This window comes from Balaenoptera borealis, assembly GCF_965194805.1.
Source record: "Balaenoptera borealis genome assembly, chromosome: 3".
Lineage (NCBI taxonomy): Eukaryota > Metazoa > Chordata > Mammalia > Artiodactyla > Balaenopteridae > Balaenoptera > Balaenoptera borealis.
The window spans coordinates 65379226-65397969 of record NC_138866.1 but is presented as its reverse complement, the minus strand read 5'-3'; the positions used below and the strand labels follow the sequence as shown (position 1 = coordinate 65397969).

General features: G+C 40.9%; 1 protein-coding gene across 15 annotated transcripts in view; it reads left to right on the top strand.

Annotated features, from left to right (window-relative positions):
• Window positions 1-18744, top strand: part of AKAP6 (A-kinase anchoring protein 6) — a 572476-nt gene that overhangs the window by 311123 nt on the left and 242609 nt on the right. For all 15 annotated transcript variants that reach the window (XM_082384022.1, XM_082384023.1, XM_082384021.1 and 12 more), the window contains one exon: window positions 2434-4200. In XM_082384022.1, coding sequence (XP_082240148.1) covers window positions 2434-4200 — 1767 coding nt within the window. The remainder of the gene's footprint in view (window positions 1-2433; window positions 4201-18744) is intronic.

Here is an 18744-nt window from a genome sequence, read left to right as displayed (position 1 = left end):
TATCTTTGAATTCTGTGTAGCTCACTATGCTAAGTGTTGCAGGTATCCTGGAAGTCAGCCATTTTCTATGTGATTTATACTCTTGTGGTGCTTACAAACTAGTGGGATAAACAGATTAATCAAAGAATCACAATAATATGTATTTAAAGCTTGAGATAAATATTTAAAGGAAAAACAACATAGTTTTATGAGCGCTTATAAGAAAAGATTCTGACTTAGGTGGGTGTTTGGAATCTTGCAGAAGTGAAGCTTGATCTGAGGTCTGAGGGGTGAATAAAAATTAACTAGTTAAGGATTTTACAGGTGGGAAGCTTTCTTGGCAGAGGAAATAGCATGTGCAAAGGCTCTGGGGCAGGAGGAACACATTCAAAAACTGAAAGGATGATACCGTAGCCGGGTGCAGCCAGGGAGGGGAGAGTGGCTTGAGAGAGACCTCTTCATATCTGTTCTTAAAGGGTTTGGGTTTTAACCTAGCAGCAGGAAGCTAATAAAGGATTTTAAGCAGAGAAGTAATGGCATCAAGACTTGAAATTTGTAAAGGTTACTCTGGTGGCAATGTGCAGGACAAACTGGAGGAGGGGGTATGTCCGTTTAAAATAACATCCAGTGAATCAGAGAAAATTATGGCACAGGGGTCAAATTATGGGTCAGACAGCCTTTGTTTAAGGCTTAGCTCAGCCTTAGTCCCGAGGCTGTGTGCTAGTTATGCACCTTCTTTTGGCTCAGGCTCCACTTACGTAAAACAGGGACAATCGTACAGACCCCAGGAGAAAATTGTTTTGAGGATTAAACGAAAAAGTAGTAGTGGTAATCAGCCACCCCCATTTATAAGATGAGGACATTGAGGCCTAGAAAGGTAAAATGAGGTTTTTCATCATTATTATTTTTTAATTTTTTTAGAAGTAATATCTGATTTTTTTAAAATTTATTTATTTATATTTATTTATGGCTGTGTTGGGTCTTTGTTTCTGTGCGAGGGCTTTCTCTAGTTGTGGCAAGTGGGGGCCACTCTTCATCGCGGTGCGCGGGCCTCTCACTATCGTGGCCTCTCGTTGCGGAGCACAGGCTCCAGACGCGCAGGCTCAGTAGTTGTGGCTCACGGGCCCAGTTGCTCCACGGCATGTGGGATCTACCCAGACCAGGGCTCGAACCCGTGTCCCCTGCATTGGCAGGCAGATTCTCAACCACTGCGCCACCAGGGAAGCCCCATCATTATTATTTATCTGGATGTTGTGGAATAAGAGTGAGGGGAGTAGGAGGTAAAGGCAAGGTGAAGGTCTGAAGGGAGAGAACAAAGCAAAACAAACAAATGACCCCCAAAACTTGATGTAAGGTCCTAGAAAGGCCAGATCTTGGGATAACCTGGTTGAAATGATGCAGGGTCCTGCTCACCCCATTCCTCCCCCAGGAGAGCAGAGATCTGGGGATATGGCCACCCTTCACTTTTCAGTTTTCTTCCTTCATCTCCTAAGGGGCTAGATTAGACCAGCTATCCTTCAGCCTGGTAGGCATGTAGGATTCCAGGGGCCCTTCTGCCCCAAACAAATCATCAAGTAAAAGTGTCCCCATTTGTTGTGTGGTATCAGCAACTGCATTAGTAGTGAGAAAAGAACCTGAATTATACAACTAAAGATTAAAAAATTAAAAACACTTACTTATAATACTATTTTTTAGCATAGGGGAATTTCAAATCAGCCTACCTTGAAGGAAGGTGGGCACTTGGCATCTAGCACACACAAATGGAAATGGGGGTGGGGTGGAGGGTAGGGGACAGTGCATACAGAGGGCGGGGATGGGGGCTAAGATGATACACTTTTGACTCATTAATTTTCTCCAGGATTTCCTGTGTTTACCTTTAAAAGGTGGAGACAAACAGAAGTTGGCCTTGAACTATTTTTGTTATGTATGCAAATTCAGTAGTTCATCTTCTTGTGATTTGTGAATATATATTTAACACAACAGACTTACTATAATTAATTATTCTACTTTAAAATATTTACTAAGCATCTACCATGAGCTCACCACTGTGGTAGGTGATGGAGTGATAAGCAAAAGAGACATCCACGGAGATTTTACTCTCATATTATTTTGTTTTCAGAAATGTTATTACTTAAGGCACCACTTAAGAAATGCTTACTAAATGAAAAATACACCATTTTAAAATAGAAAGTTAGGGTAAGAATGGTTATTTTTGGCTTGGCCTTGACCATTTCTATCAAGGCTCTGTTCTCCAGATTAAAGAAAAATCCTTAAATATTTAAGAACAGGATACTATATAAAGCAATATGGTAATTAATGAATATGCCTTTCTGTATCTCAAACCAGAAGCAATTGAGATTGATGCATTTTTTACCTTTATAGTGGCCTCTGCTGAGATTTCATGTGAGCAGCAGTTGAATATAATGCTGAAACCATTTCCATTGTCTGTTTCAGGACCGGCTTGATGCTCTAACAGAAGTGGATGACTCAGGACAGTTAACTATCAAATGCTCTCAGAATTACTTGTCTCTGGATTGTGGCATTACTGCTTTCGAACTGTCTGACTACAGTCCAAGTGAGGATTTGCTCAGTGGCCTGGGTGATATGACCTCTAGCCAGGTCAAAACCAAACCCTTTGACTCTTGGAGCTACAGTGAAATGGAAAAGGAGTTCCCTGAGCTTATCCGAAGTGTTGGGTTACTTACGGTGGCTCCTGACGCAGTCCCTTCCAACGGCAGCGAAGCAGTTAGTGAGGAGGCGTCTCAAGTGTCCCTTTCAGCAGATGACAGAGGTGGATGTGAGGAAAACAATGCGGCCACAGTGGAGGAGCAACCAGGCTTAACGCAGGGGCTGTCATCTTCAGGGGAAGCTCTGACAAATGCTGGACAACCCTCTTTGGAGACTGTGAAGCAAGAATCTGATTCCTCTTCCCAACTTGGGGCAAAGAATCAACAGCCTCTTCCTTGTGAAAATGCAACCCCCAAGCGATCCATCAGAGATTGCTTTAATTATAACGAGGACTCTCCCACACAGCCCACGTTGCCAAAAAGAGGGCTTTTCCTTAAAGAGGAGACTTTTCAGAATTATCTGAAAGGCACTAGTGGAAAGAAGCAGATGGTTGATCTCAAGCCTGAGTTGAGCAGGAGCTCCCCTTCCCTGGTGGACCCTCGTGACAGATCTAAACTCTGCCTGCTGTTACAGTCTTCTTACCCCAGCACACCTGCTGCTGCCAGCCATTCATATGAGTGTTTGCACAAGGTGGGGGATGGGAATCTTGAAAACACAGTCAAAAGTCACATTAAGGAGATCTCCTCCAGCCTGGGGAGGCTTAATGACGGCCATAAAGAGAAAATTCGACTTGAAAAGCCTCACAAGACCGTAGAAGAGGTGCCTTCATGCCAGACACCTAAACGGGAACCCAGTTCAGGCAAGCAAGCCAAAAACACTAGGAGCTCAGTAGTGCCGCATGGAATTCCTTCTAGTACTTCCAAGGCCATAGAGGGGCCAGAAACAGATTCTGCTTCCACATCCTCACTTGAGCCATATAACCAGAGTAGTTGGAATGCCAAACTGCCAGTACAGTCAGAAACATCCAGCTCACCACCTTTTAGTCAAAGCAGTGAGTCCTCTGCTGGCTCAGACAACGTTGTGTCTCCGGTACCCCTTCTTTCAGAACACAAAAGCAAAAAAAGCTACACCTCCTCCCCAAGTCACGTCACCAGGAACGGTCAGGTTGTGGAGGCCTGGTATGGCTCTGATGAGTACCTAGCACTGCCCTCTCACCTTAAGCAGACAGAAGTATTAGCTTTGAAGTTGGAAAACCTAACAAAGCTTCTGCCTCAGAAACCCAGGGGAGAAACCATTCAGAATATTGATGACTGGGAACTGTCTGAAATGAATTCAGATTCTGAGATCTATCCAACATACCATGTCAAGAAGAAGCATACAGGGCTAGGCAGGGTGTCTCCAAGCTCATCCAGTGATATAGCCTCTTCGCTCGGGGAGAGCATTGAATCTGGCCCCCTTAGTGACCTTCCTTCCGACGAGGAGTTGTGTGTGCCTCTCTCTGGCATGAAAAAATCCATTGATGAGAAGTCAGAGAGAGCTTCATCCTCTGAGAAAAATGAGAGCCATTCCACTACAAAGTCTGCTTTAATTCAGAAACTGATGCAAGATATTCAACACCAAGACAACTATGAAGCCATATGGGAAAAAATAGAGGTAAGGGTGGTCTTCTTAATCGGAATGATTTCTTACCTGATTTTTGGAAGTATTGCTGGGAAAAGGTGAACTCTTCCCCACCCCATTATAAAATGTGTTGCTATTTTTGATAAACATAACCGATTCCCTAAAGAAAGAAAAGAAAAAACACATGATGATCACTGAGTTGTAACAGTGGCATCACTAGGAACTGCCCTTGTCTGTGCATTAGCTTGATGTATCCCTGCTGGTATAGATCTCTCTGTTGATATTGCTCAAGCCTAACATGGCTCCTGATGAGTGGTGGACCCCCGAACGTAATACAAAATAAGATAGAACAGTAGCTGTGCACACGCCGGTACCTCAGGAATACATGAATGGAAAGTTCCAGTTACCCTCAGTGCTTTTTTGATTTGTTGGTTCTAACCCCAGAATAGCTGTCATATCTCCAATATTAACTTCTTGTAGAAAAAGACCAGATATTTCTAATTTTTCAGGAATTTTTTTCTTCAGTCTTCCTCCTCTGGCTAATAACCATGCTACCTATACTCTGTACCATCTATGGGCTCTGAGATTGGGGAGTTGATATATTTTGGGTAAATCTGTACTTTTAGAACAAATGGTTATGTGATGAAATCTTTAAGGACAGACATCAACATTCTCAGAATTCAGCTCCTTAATATAAGCTGTGATTTAAGATACTGGATAAAAGTATAGTGCATATGGACAGAATGACCTGGAGGAAGAAAATGAAGGTACATAAAACAAAGAGGGTAAAGCTAACAGCGATATATAATAATCGTAACATATATTAATAATTATTTACTAAGTATTTATGTGTCCAATCCTCACAACAACCCTAATATTAACCCCATTTTACGTAGCGGAGACTGAGGCTGAGAGAGACCAGGCAGTCTGCTCTAGAACCCATACTATTAACTCTAGAACCCATACTATTAACTAAATGCTCCCATGCCTCTCCATTAGGAAGTGACTAGTATGTACTACATGTAAATACTGTAGTATTGTAGAGAAGAAATAATATCAGTAGAGCTAGGATTTGCCTGGGAAGTTCTTGTGAAATAATAAACCTTCATTGGGGCTTTGAAGGATGTGCCAGGATTTAGAGAGAAGGAAGGTGGGCATTTCAGGTAGAAGGAGCAAAAACCAAAACGCAGAGGTGGGTATTGGGAATGAGCATGGTATTGGGGTGCACAGCTGTCTTGACTGGAAGGTCAGTGAGCAGAGAGCAATAAAAGTTTCCATACATTTAATAGACCTGGTAGCTGCAAGGCCCTGATGGCCAGACCAAGGCAATTAGGATTTGTTTACCAGGCATCCGTGGTAACTTCTCTGAAAGGGACTGAGAATAGTTATACAACTAACAATAACTCATGCTCCCTGGGCTCTTATTTTGTGCTGGTTCTGTGCTAAGGGCTTTACATGCCTTATTCTACTTAAGTCCTGGGAGATAAGAGCTTTTCAGATGAAGATGCTAAGGCAGATTGTGGTTAGGAAACTTGCTCAAGGCCTCACAGCTAGTGAGTGCAGAGCCAGAATTTGAACCCAGAGCCGGCACACTTAAAGCAGTGTGTGCCATGGCCTCCAGTAGCCTTTCTGGAAGGCCTAATTGGCAATAACAGGAAAGATGGTCATGGCAGCCATGGCGGTGACCAGTGCAGAGATGCCTGTGGCAGCCAGTGTTAGGGGCTGCTGTGATGGGGGATGGGCGAATGGGGGGCGCTGTTGAAAAAGTGAACGGGATCCAGGAAACTGGTTCCAGCCCTTGCTCAGTCATTAAAGCCAGGAGTGGCCCACAGCTAATCCTGCTCCATTCTGGGCCTCGTTTCTTTTTTGTAAATAGAGATGTTTTAAGCAGATGATGGTTATTCTACCAACTTCCAATGGAAGCATCCTTTAATTACATAGTTCTACAAAGATGAAGCTAAGTTTTCAGTCTCTAGGGACTGGTGTAGTTTTAATAGAAGGAAACATTTGGATGGGTAGCCGGCTGGAGGTGGAGGTGAGGCAGGTAATTTTTAAAAATACACGCACTGATATTGAGGATACGATGAAACTTTTAAGAGGAAATGTAGGCCGTTGGAAGTACTGTCTTAGAGTTGGGATATGAAGTGAAACCTAAAAGGGGATTAAGCCCCTTCCTCAGCCCAACTTCCTTTCAATACTTCAGGTAGGGGTGACTACAAATCCCCATGTCAGTTGACCTTGGGTATCACATTCTAGCTTTGACCTCCTCCATATAGTGACCCAGAAAATGTATTCAACCAGGAAAATATAACATAATAAGAGAGGGTATTACTTAACATCTTCCTTGTATCAAGCAAATACTTGGCACTTTATCTGAAGTAGTGCTCTCATAAGATTCTCAAAACAACCCTACAAGGTAGGTTTTATTATCTTACATTGACCTCTTCTCTTCCTCTCCAGTGCTCCCACTCTGGTCCTAGCCACCATCACCTCCTGCCTGGGTTACTGAGGTAGCCTCCTAACTGGTTTCCCTGCTTCCATTCTGCTCCCCTTACAGTCTATTCCCAACAAAGCAGCCAGAGTGATCCTTTTAAAACATAAATCAGGGATTTCCCTGGTGGTCCAGTGGTTAAGAATCCACCTTCCAACGCAGGGAATGCAGGTTCGATCTCTGTTCGGCTTTGGGGGGCGACTAAGATCCCACATGCCGCGGGGCAGCTAAGCCCGCGTGCCACAACTACTGAGCCCGCATGCTTCGATTAGAGAGCCCGCGTGCCACAAACTACAGAGCCCACACATTCTGGAGCCCGTGCGCCACAACTAAGACCCAACACAGCCAAAAAAAACCAAAAACATAAATCAGATCATGTCACCCCTCTGTTCAAAACCCTGCAACAGCTCCCATGGCATTCAGAGGTCCTACATGGACTGGTCCCCTGATTTCCTCTCTGACTCATTTCCAACTGCTCTTCCCCATGCTCACTTCACTCCATTCCCACTGGACCCTTTGCCGTTCCTGGAACAAGCTGGGTACGCCCCTGCCTTTCAGACTTTTGTCAGCTCCCTCTGGCTGCACATACTCTGTCAGTTGCATTTTTTTTCTAATTCCTCCACCTCTTCTGAGATTTGGTCAAATAATAACTTCTTAGGGAAGGTTACCCTGACCACCTTTTAAAAGGTGTGACCTGACTTCTTTTTCTTTTCTCCTACAGCTCTCACCATATTCTGTAATTTTATATAACTCTCTTATTTAGCATGTGTATTATTATTAATTTTTGTCTCCCCCTGCTAGACTGGGAGATCTGTGAAGGCAGACATTTTTATCTGTTTAGCTTGCTAGTGAACCTCATGTACCTAGAACATTGCCTGCTACGTAGTAGGTGCTCAATAAAGGTGGTTGAATGAAAGAATGAATGATTCCCCATTTTAGAGTGGAGGAGAGGAGTTCAGAGAGATGAAATCACCTCTCCTAAGCTGCACAGCTAATAAGTCATAGAGCCATACTTCAAGCCCTATCTGCTTTGCTCTTCCCACTAGATAAAGTCTTGGGAATAGAAGAATTCCCTGAGAGACTGAGGATAGATGGAGAAGAGAAGAGGAGGACAACTGACTTTCAAGTTTTAGCCCAGTTACGAGGCAGGAGTAAGGAAGAGGCCTAGTTGTGGGGACCAGGAAGGAACAGGATTCTTGGGTATTAAGTAAGTGAAGGGAGAAGAGATGTTTAGTATGATGAACACTAGCTTCATTCTTTGCAAAATGGAGCTCAAGAAGAATAAGGATAAAGAAAAAAAAATAAACTTCAACCTTTAGATTTGTTTTAAAGAGTCAATGAGGACCTTAGAACTCGTCCTGGAAGACATGACTCCATTAGGTTGGACTCATTGGTACCAAGTTAATGGATGCATGACATGGCTGATTCCTTTTCTCCCCAGAGATATAAATGTCTTCAAATGCTAGATTATGGTGTCCCAGCTATAGTTCAATGACTCAGCTGTTTGTTAGCATTTTATCTCAGAGACATCTATAACCCAATTTTAAAAACTTCTTTGGTGCCAGCTAAGAATGTCCTTGCACGTAAATTATTTCAGATTCAGTGCAGCAAATATTTGTCTGAGTGCTTGATCTTTGTAACTAGGCTATGTAAAATTGCAGTCTAGTCTGTGGTAGCAGCACAAAGGCAGTCACCCTTGCTGCTGCCTAGAGGTGGAGCTGGGATGTGGTCAGTAATACCAGGTGAATGGGAATATAGAAGAGGTTTGGTCCTGGGATTAACTTGGCACTGATTTCTGCATTTCTTTTTCCAAGAGGTAAAATGGTCCAGATAGGATCCATCCTATCTTTCACCCTCATTTCGACCATATGTTGACACATCAATGATACCACACTGATGATGGCAGTCATTAAAGAAATATCATGTTGTCCTGTGTTCTCTTTTCCTTCTTCTTCCATTGTGGTAAAAAAACATAACATAAAATTTGCCTTCCTAACCATTTTTAAGTGTACAGTTCAGTAGTAAGTGAATTCATATTGTTGTGAAACAGATCTCCAGAACTTATTCATCTTGCAAATGTGAAACTCCATACCAATTAAATAACTGCCCTTTTCCCCTCTCCTCGAGCCCCTGGCAGGCACCATTCTTTTTGTTTCTATGAATTTGACTACTTTAGATGCCTCATATAATTGGAATCATATAGTATTTGTCTTTTTGTGACTGGTTTGTTTCACTTAACATAATGTCCTCAAGATTCATCCATGTTGTAACATATGACAGGATTTCCTTCCTTTTTAAGGGTGAATAATTCCACTGTATGTATATACCACATTTTGTTTACCCATTCATCTGTGGAGGGATATTTGGCTTGCTTCCACTTCTTGGCTATTGTGAATAATGCTGTTATGAGCATAGGTGTGCAAATACCTCTTCAAGACCCTGCTTTCAATTCTGTGGGTATATACCCAGAAATTGGATAGGATTGCTGCTGGACCATATGGTAGTTGTACTTTTAATTTTTTGAGAAATCACCATACCATTTTCCGTCATGGTTGCACCATTTTACAATCCCAACAACAGTGCCCAGGAGTTTCAGTTGCTCCATATCCTCATCAACAATTGTTATTTTCTGGGGGTTTTTTTTGTTTTTTGTTTTGTTTTTTTTAAAACAGTAACCATCCTAATGGGTGTGAGGTAATATCTCATTATGATTTTTTTTTAACATCTGTATTGGAGTATAATTGCTTTACAATGGTGTGTTAGTTTCTGCTGTATAACAAAGTGAATCAGCTATACGTATACATATATCCCCATATCTCCTCCCTCTTGCGTCTCCCTCCCATCCTCCCTATCCCACCCCTCTAGGGGGTCACAGAGCACGGAGCTGATCTCCCTGTGCTATGCGGCTGCTTCCCACTAGCTATCTATTTTACATTTGGATTTGGTAGTGTACATATGTCAGTGCTACTCTCTCACTTCGTCCCAGCTTACCCTTTCCCCTTCCCGTGTCCTCAAATCCATTCTCTACATCTGCGTCTTTATTCCTGTCCTGCCCCTAGGTTCTTCAGAACCACTTTTTTTTTAGATTCCATATATATGTGTTAGCATACGGTATTTGTTTTTCCCTTTCTGACTTACTTCACTCTGTATGACAGTCTCTAGGTCCATCCACCTCACTACAAATAACTCAATTTCGTTTCTTCTTATGGCTGAGTAATATTCCATTGTATATATGTGCCACATGTTCTTTATCCATTCATCTGTCGATGGACACTTAGGTTGCTTCCATGTCCTGGCTATTGTAAATACAGCTGCAATGAACATTGTGGCACATCACTCTTTTGAATTATCTCATCATGATTTTGATTTGCGTTTCTCTGATGATTAGTGATGTTGAACATCTTTACATATGCTGTTGGCCATTTGTATATCCTCTTTGGAAGAATGTCTATTCAAGTATGTTGTCCACTTTTTAAATTGGGTTATTTGATTTTTTTGTTGTTGAGTTGTAGGAGTTCTTTATATTCTGGATCTTAACCTTTTATTATATATTTGATTTACAAACATTTTCTCCCATTCCTTTTCACTCTGTTGATTGGGCACTTTGATACACAGAATTTTTAAGGGATGATGTAGCCCCATTTGTCTATTTTTGCTTTTGTTGGCTGTGCTTTTGGTGTCATATCCAAGAAATCATTGCCAAGACCCATGTCATGAGGCTTTTATTTTATGTTTTCTTTTAGGATTTTTATAGTTTAAGTCTTAGGTTTAAGTCTTTGAGTTATTTTTTATTTTATCTCAGTGTGATTACCTCTCATGCTTTAAAGATCTCACCCCTGGCTTTTTTGCGTGGTAGGACACAACTTCAAGAGACAAGATTTGTCTTTAGAAAAACACTTAGGAGTCACTCTTTTTAAAAAGTCCTGTCTGCCATTCTTTACTTGATTTGAAACACAGCTGTATTTTTCTTTATTTGTCCCCAGAGTAACTTATAATCAAGATCTGCTATAAATTTAATTCTCACCTGCCTTTGATGTTTCTTTTATACCAACCACATAGCAGTTTTCCTAGAGTTGGTGGAGTGGTGGTCTGCACTTTGGTGTTTATAATGATCTCTTAAGAGCATCCTATCAGATAGGAAGCATTTTAAGGTTACTGGATTCCACTGTTCTTCACTGACATTTCATTTTGTATGTGCCTTCCTTATGCTAACCTTTTCCCTCACAGTTGCTACTCTTCCTCCTATATCTGAATTTTCTCTCTTCCTTGTATCTTCTCTCCTATTCTTTTTCTTTACTATTACTCTGGAATATATAGTTTTCACTCTCTGGCACCTATTTTCCCTTTTAATTTCCTTCCCCAAGAGTATCTTCTACTTTCTTCCTCTGATGTTGTCCTAGAGATTCTCAGATTCCAAATATGAGAGGACTATGAGTTGGCTCTTCATCACCATTCAAGCTTGAACCCTTGATCTTCTCAGTACATTTCTTAGTCTTAGAAATATGTATCCAGAGGGTTGAGGAACTGTTTAGATGCAAGAATAAACAATTCAGTTTAAATATCAAGGAAGAAGCCACATTTTTAAAGAGTTGGGAAGGCTCAGCTTTGTAATTAAAGTTGGAAGATTCAAGAGTCCTAAAAGATCACAAAGTGAACATGAATTGATAGTACAGATTATGATTCAACAAGCGGTGTTAGTAGCAGAATGCTGTAGGAACTCTGAATATTCTTCTTTATGCTATGCACAATCTAAAATTTTGTTTTAAATTCTGGACTTAGAATTTGAAAGAGATAGGACAACGTAATTCTAGGCTCTGTTTATTAAATAAGATAATATTTGATAAGTCTCAAGTGGAGAGTTATACAATGGGAGAGCAGAGGAAGGAAGATAACAAGTATACCTAGACCAAGCATCACAGAAGGTGGACTACTTGAGCTGGACCTTGAATGATGAGTAGAATTTTAATTTAGGAGAGATGAGAAGGCAGAATGTTAGTGACAGAAGCTTTGGTATAAGCTAAGGTTGAGGGCAAGAATATTTAAGGTATATTTGGGAAATAGTAAAGGGTGTAGGCTAAACTCCTGTAAACAAAGAGATCCCCAAATACAGTAAGATAGAAGACTTTTTCTCTCTCACATAACAAGAGGTAGGCAGACAATCCAGGGACGATAGAGGCCATCTAGGGATTCAAGTGCTTTCTCCCTGTTGCTGTTGTACTATGGTGCACCAGTGCTGTATCTGTGTTCCATCTCACCAGAAGGGGAACGTGGAGAGCACCCAGCTTTCTTCTCACAGACAGGACTTGGAAGTTGTACACATTTCTTCTGTTCACATCCCATTGGTCCAGACTTTGTCATATGGCATCACCTAACTGCAAAGGAGTTTGGGAAATTAGCCTCTAGGCTATGAACTTTAGGAGGGAGATGTTCTCTTAAACCAATTGCTGGTTAGAGTAGAGTTAGTTGAAGGGAAGGGGAATATAAAGTTAGAAAGAAAGGACCAAAATATGAACTTCGAATTCCAAGTGTTTACATAGCACAGACACAAAATAAATACCTGTCTAATGAATGCATGAATAAATGAATAAGTGAGTGAGTGAATGTATCATTCAGATTGAACTTTTTCCTTTAGACCAGGAGTTACAACCTAAAATGACTCTAAGAGGGACAGACAGATAATATAAATGAGTCATACAGCCGGGGTGGAAGTGGGGAGTGAAAGAGACTGAGTGACGGAGGGTAAGTGCCATGTCTAGAGGGAGGCCAACTGCTCAGTTCCAAGTGATTGTTGCACAGGAGTGTGGGCCCTGTGTGGCAAGATCTTGCAATTTTTAAAAAGAAGTAGCAAATCTGGGTTTTATGTGACATCTCCCGATTTGTTAATGTTTGGTCTGAACAATTTAAAAACGGGCCAAATAAAACACATCCATAGGATAGGTTTAGCCTTCAAGTCACTAATTTGCCATCTTTCTGAAGAGGAGACATTACTTAAAATTTTTGGCTCAGATGGTTGGTAGTTTAAGGTTAATCTGGCCATGGTGTGCTGGATACACCTCTAGCGAAGTGGTTCTTGATTGTGACTGCACATTATAATCACGGGGGTGCTTTGAAAAAAAGTTCCAACTTCAGCCTCCACCCAGAGCTGTTAAATCAGACTCTTGAGGGATAGGTGTTTTTTAAAGCTCCTTCATGCATTTCTGATGTACAGTCAAGGTTGGTAGCTAATGCTCTAAGGCTAATTTTGAAGGTTATTGCTAAAAGGGTCTGAACTGTGGTTTTGGAAGCCAACTAAGGAAAATAAAGAAACAGAGGTGGGAGATGTTATAAAAGACAAATCAATACAATTTTGTGGCTTTTAAAAAATGAGATAGTGGAGGAAGGGGGTCAAAAGAGTTGAGATTTCAAGCTGAGGTTTGGGGGTAGGGAGATGTAAGGACTTTAATAAATGGTTCCAAGGGACATAAGAAATTAAGATACACAGTTGATGAACGGGGCAAAGGTAAATGTTATCTTATATGCAAATGCTGTGGCCAAATCCAAGCTGAGAATTCTCAATAACATTAAAAAATAAAGCTACACAGTTCTTTTTAAGGGTAATATTGTATATATTTGTGTATAATTTATTCGTTGCAATGCCAGGAAAAAAACTGAATTAACATTACTCATGGATTTGTTGGGACAGTATGTCAAGGTCATTGCTCAGGGTTGCTGGAGAAGAACCATAGGGATCCAAAGCAAATACCTTCCTGGTTAACCCAGTAGGAATGTTTCGATCCTGCGTCAGTTTGGTTTCTGCCGAGCCTTAGCTGGGTCTCGAGCCTTTATCAATGGTGATTTAGCACCACCGTGAGGCTGCATCCAGTCAGTGCGTCTCGTTTTTACCTTCTGAAATGTATACGGAAGGTGCAGTTTTTTGTTTGCAGTTTTAAACATTAAGATGAAAATAGTTCTTTGTTATTTTCTTGGTGTGAAAAAGCTATGATTAAATTACATTTTGTTGTGTCAAGATGATGAAAGTTCCTAACTGCATTTGACAGCAAATATGTCTATGATGATGAAAATCAAAAGAGGAATAAACTCAGTGTTGCATTTTTAAATTCAACTAAAATTATTATTAGGATATTAGTGAATTCTTCTTTATCCTTAAGCCTAAAGTAATGACTCTGTATTAGCTGTAAGATGTTTTAGAAAGGTAGCAATTAAAAAAACAAACAAAACCTTGACATTTATTGCCTACTTATAACATGTCAGGCAAGATGCTAAGAGTTTTATTCATTTAACACATTTAATTCTCAAGAAAAAAAAATCCTTCTTTGATGAAGACACTTTTATTATATCCTCATTTTACCATTGAGGACAGAGATATTATACATAGAGAAGTTAGTAATTTACTTAAGGGTACAAGACTTAAAAGCAGGAACTTTGGGCTCAATTCACAGCCCCCTACTGTTTAATTATGAAAACTTGAATAAGTCGCTGGAAGTTTACTGTTTAAATCTCCTAGTCTTTAAAATGGGATATTAATTATGTTTGTTACGCCATTGCACAGATTATTGTTTGAAATTACAAAGAGCAACAGTTCATTGTAAACTCTAAAGGCTACATAAATACTAGTCTTATCATTATTGTGACTTTTCCTATGAATTCAGGGAATAGCATCAACAATAATAAAAAGAACTAGAATAAGAATCTTAATTCTGCCCCTATGTAGCATTGTGACCTTGGAAACTTAACTCCCAAGCCTCAGTTTCGAAAAATAAACATTAGTAAAGAAATTGAATTGGCTGACCTCTTAAGATACCTCTCAGTTCTGAAATTTTATAAGAGACTAAGAGGCATAACTAAGAGATGCAGCCAGTTCTCTGCAAAATATTCACTGGAATATATCACTTCAACATGGAATTTCTTTCTGTTCCATGGAATTCTGGGTGAATCTCCCTTAGAAGACCGTGATGGTAAGTGAGTGAGAGGCTATGGCGTTAGTGAGCCTGGAGGTATGCAACTATTCATGCTGCATTCCCAGCAGTGTAATGTGAGAAGAACCAGACATCCTAGAGGAATTTGGGGCCTGGCTAGTGTTTGTTAGATGCCAAGAGACCAGGGACAGTGGTGAACAGCAAACAAGTGAGTAACCCAGTAAGAATTAGATATGGATTAGCCCGAATTTATAGCAAGTAAGGTCAGCTAAATGGAGCAGATTGGAAACATTCATCTTGGAAGATTTGCCGTTGTGATGTCTTAAAATTAACTGTCAGCACTGCTGTTTGTGCTCTGTTCTGACAATATGAAGGCAGATCACTCCAAGAGTGTGGGTTCTGTGTCCGGGTCACTCATGATGTCAGATCATGTCTGAGGCTCTTGATCTCATTCTATAAAGATGATTGGCCTGAGATTTGCATGGTGAATAAGCAACTTTACCCAGGAAAGGTGCTGCCTGTATGCTGAGGCCCAGGTGCTTTCCATCTTTCAGGTAGATGAGGTTCTGTGTATTATCACCTATGTTATCTTGAGCAAGTGACTTGACCTCTCTTGCCCAGTTTCCTCCCTCGCAAAATAGGGTTAAAAGTGTATCTTCCACATAGAGTTGTGTTTTTTTTTTTTGGACCATTAAATGTGTTAAAATGTGTAAAGAGCTCAGAATAGTACCTGGCATGTAGTAAGCATTCAATAAATGTTAGCTCTTGTGGTTGTTATTGTTGTTATTATTACTATTATGGGAGGGGAGGGGTGAGGCCTCAGCAGCTCTTTGTATGTAGATGGCTCTGGCCTTTTGGGATCAAATGCTACCACCCTATTTTCTCCTCCTACCTTCAGGCATCTTGGTCATTATGAAGCTTCAACCTCCTACTCACCCCCCACCCACAATGGTTAAGGCCACCTGTCCTCCTTCCTGGGACCTGTGATAGTCGCCCTAGACTCCTGCATCCCTCTTCCCTGTGAGACTCTGGGCCTTCTGCCTTGACAGATGATTCTTATGTTGTGTTAGAGATAATTCTCCTCTAACTGGCCCAATAATTTTAGTTAATGCACTTCTCTGACATCTTAGAAAGTTTATGTAGGGGAATTTATGCTATGAATGTGTGTTCAGATAAACACAAACAACCTTCTAGTTTATAATATTGTCACACGACAACTTATAAATAATATGTACTTATCTATGTATAATTTGTATTTATTACATATTTATAATATGTATTTATAATTATGTACTTATAAATAATAGTTCCCACAGCACTCTAACCAGAGGAATCTCATTACAACGTATTATGGGAAGAAGAAGGAAGGGACTCCAATAAGTTTACAATTGCCCCTGAGACCCCTGACTGCTAAAGATGGAAAAATTAAGCAAGTGTGTTGGAAAGGTAGCACTAGGCTGGGATCATTTGCTGGGAGAGGAGCATTGAAGCTGGGTCTTGAAGGATAGATATGGTGGGAGGAGTAGAATACATTGGGAAGGTATGTGGAAGTCACCAAAAATCAGTTCCCTGTGTAACTAAAAGAGAACAGGTAAATCATCTGAACATCTCTGGCTTTGAAGGAGGCTCTATATGCAAGAACCACAGATGGTAACAGTAAGAAAGGCATGAGAAATTGTCCAACTTAATTCCCGCATTTTACAACTAGAACATGCCTCTCCCAGAAGTGCTTCCTATTAGCACATCCTATTTTCTGGTTATACCAGATTTTGCAAGCTTGTCACAAGGGGCAGCAAGTACTTTTTTTTTTTTTTTCAAGATCAACATGAGTATGTTCCTAGTGCCCCTCAGCTGTTGGCTTTTTATCTTTGTTGCCCTGATGGAGTTTGAAGCAGATTTCCCTTCTCTGAATTTGGTGTATGTTTCACAGTTTAATTTAGGGACACAGCCGGTGTCGAGAACCACTGAGACAGACACAGAATGAGGGACTGGGGTGAATAAAATTGAGTACCTTGCACTGTGGGGCCTCAATCTGTAGAAGACACAGCGGATATGCCCCTACACACTGTTCCTAGGTTCTCTCCATGCCCATGGTCTCCAGTACCACCTGTGTGTTGCTTTCTCCAACCTAGATCTTGCTCCACACCTCAGAAGCCAAGCTCATGCTATCTAATACCATTGTCTATCATATACCTGCAAAGTACTTCTTCCTTCTGAATATCTTATTGCTTCTTTCAGAGAATAGTACCTCCAACGAAAATTGAAAGCTGGCAGTCATCTCAGATTGTAACAAATTTCTCAGATTTTTTAATCCATCACATTCAACTGGTCCTGTCCATTTTAACTTCCGTCTCTCTCTGCGGTCTTGCACGTTCCCTCCGTGTCCACCGCTGCTACTCAGTCTGCCCTCATCGACTTTTTCATGGAGTAGTGAGTGTAGCAGCCTTTTTACTGGCTTTTCTGATCTCAGCCTAACACCTGGCAATCCACTCTCCACTCTGCAGTCAGAGCAAGTCTTCTAAGATGCTAATCAGATTCTCTCTCTCTTCTGCTTCAGAACTGCAGTGACCACCCCCATCGTTCTTAGGATAAAGTCCTAACTCCGGGGCGAGGTGTATGTGCCTGGCTCTTGGCCAGACTCTCCAACCTCATTTCTCAGTTTCCCTATTTGCCTCCAGAGCGTTAGCCATCGGCTACTTAGATTTCTCAGAATGAACTGTTCTCTACTGGATTTTATCTGCCAAGAATGTTCTCTGTTCCTCTCAGTGCCCTCTATTCTTTTTCAGCTGGTCCAATGCCACTCAATCTAGATACTATACCCAATTAGGTAAACCAACAGTACTCTGGAATTTTACATTATTCTTTAAAACTCTAATTCTGTCCTTTTTTTTGAACTCTAGAAATTTTGTTCAAAAGATGTCCACGAAAACTTTAAAGTGAACAATTAGAGTTCTATACTTAAGGGCACAGCACCTGAGTTCTTCTGCCTCAACTACCAACTGGCTGCCTGTTACCAATCAAGTAGTTAACCTTTCTGAGCCTCGGTTTCCTCACCTGTAAGATGGGGGCATTGAACTAGATGGGATGTAAGGGCCTTTTGAAGATCAGGTCTTTGCTTCTAATCTGCACGGGAATGCTTCTCCTTTTCAAGCAGATGTACTTAGTAAATGCTGTTTTCTATCTTCTTGGCTCCAATGATAGTGCAGTGGCTGAGTTGTTACCCTTTACTGACTCACCGCCCTGAACTTCTCTGGTAGAAAGTTGGTTATTTTCTTGCTCATTCAATGTGATAAACTCTCCGCATTGAATTCCATTTTTTTCTAAAAGTATAACTTTGTCATTACTGAAGAACTGTATGTCCCCTAGAGAAAATTTAGAATATTTAGATAAACAAGACTCAACAATCACAAGTAATCTTTTTAATAATTTTAGTATCTACAAACACTCCCATCTTGCTACATGCATTCTTGTTCCCGTTATTAGATTTACAAGGAGGTTTTACTAATCAGGAAAGTATTTATATCTAAACACAAGATTATAACAACATTTCAGCTCTGTACTTCAGTGTCAAGGAGACAGCCCTTTTCATTAAAACTGTATGGACATGTGAGGAAATGTGGTTTATTAAAAGTGATTGATTAGCTCCAACAATCAATTGTTGGGGGATACTTTGAGCTATAGAAAAAAGAGAGAAGGAAGAGGAGAGGAGAGGAAGGAAGGGGAGTGAAAGAAAGGAGAGAGGAGTGAAGAACAAGGGAGTGGAGGGGCTAGGAGGAGAGGAAAGAGAAGGAAAAGGAAAAAGAGAACAGCAGTCAAGAAAGAAAGGAGAAAAGGACGATGGAAAAGAGCGCAGAGTAGGGAGCATTATCTAAAACACAGCGGCTGTGATGGGAACGTTGAAGTCATGTGGCACAGGCTGGGCTTCTCACAGAGGCTTGGGAAGTAAGAATGGACAACAGTGGATGTTTCTGTCCTTTGTATTTCTCTGTGAACCTCAGGGTGAGTCTGCTTAGAAAGACAGTGTGGTGTAGCAGTTCAGAGCTTGAGCCCTGGAACAAAACGACTTAATAGCTATTTAATGGCTTTATGACGTTGAATAAATTATATATAACTCTTCTACGCTTCAGCCTCTTCCTCTGTACAGTAGAGAAGATTAAAGGACTACATAAA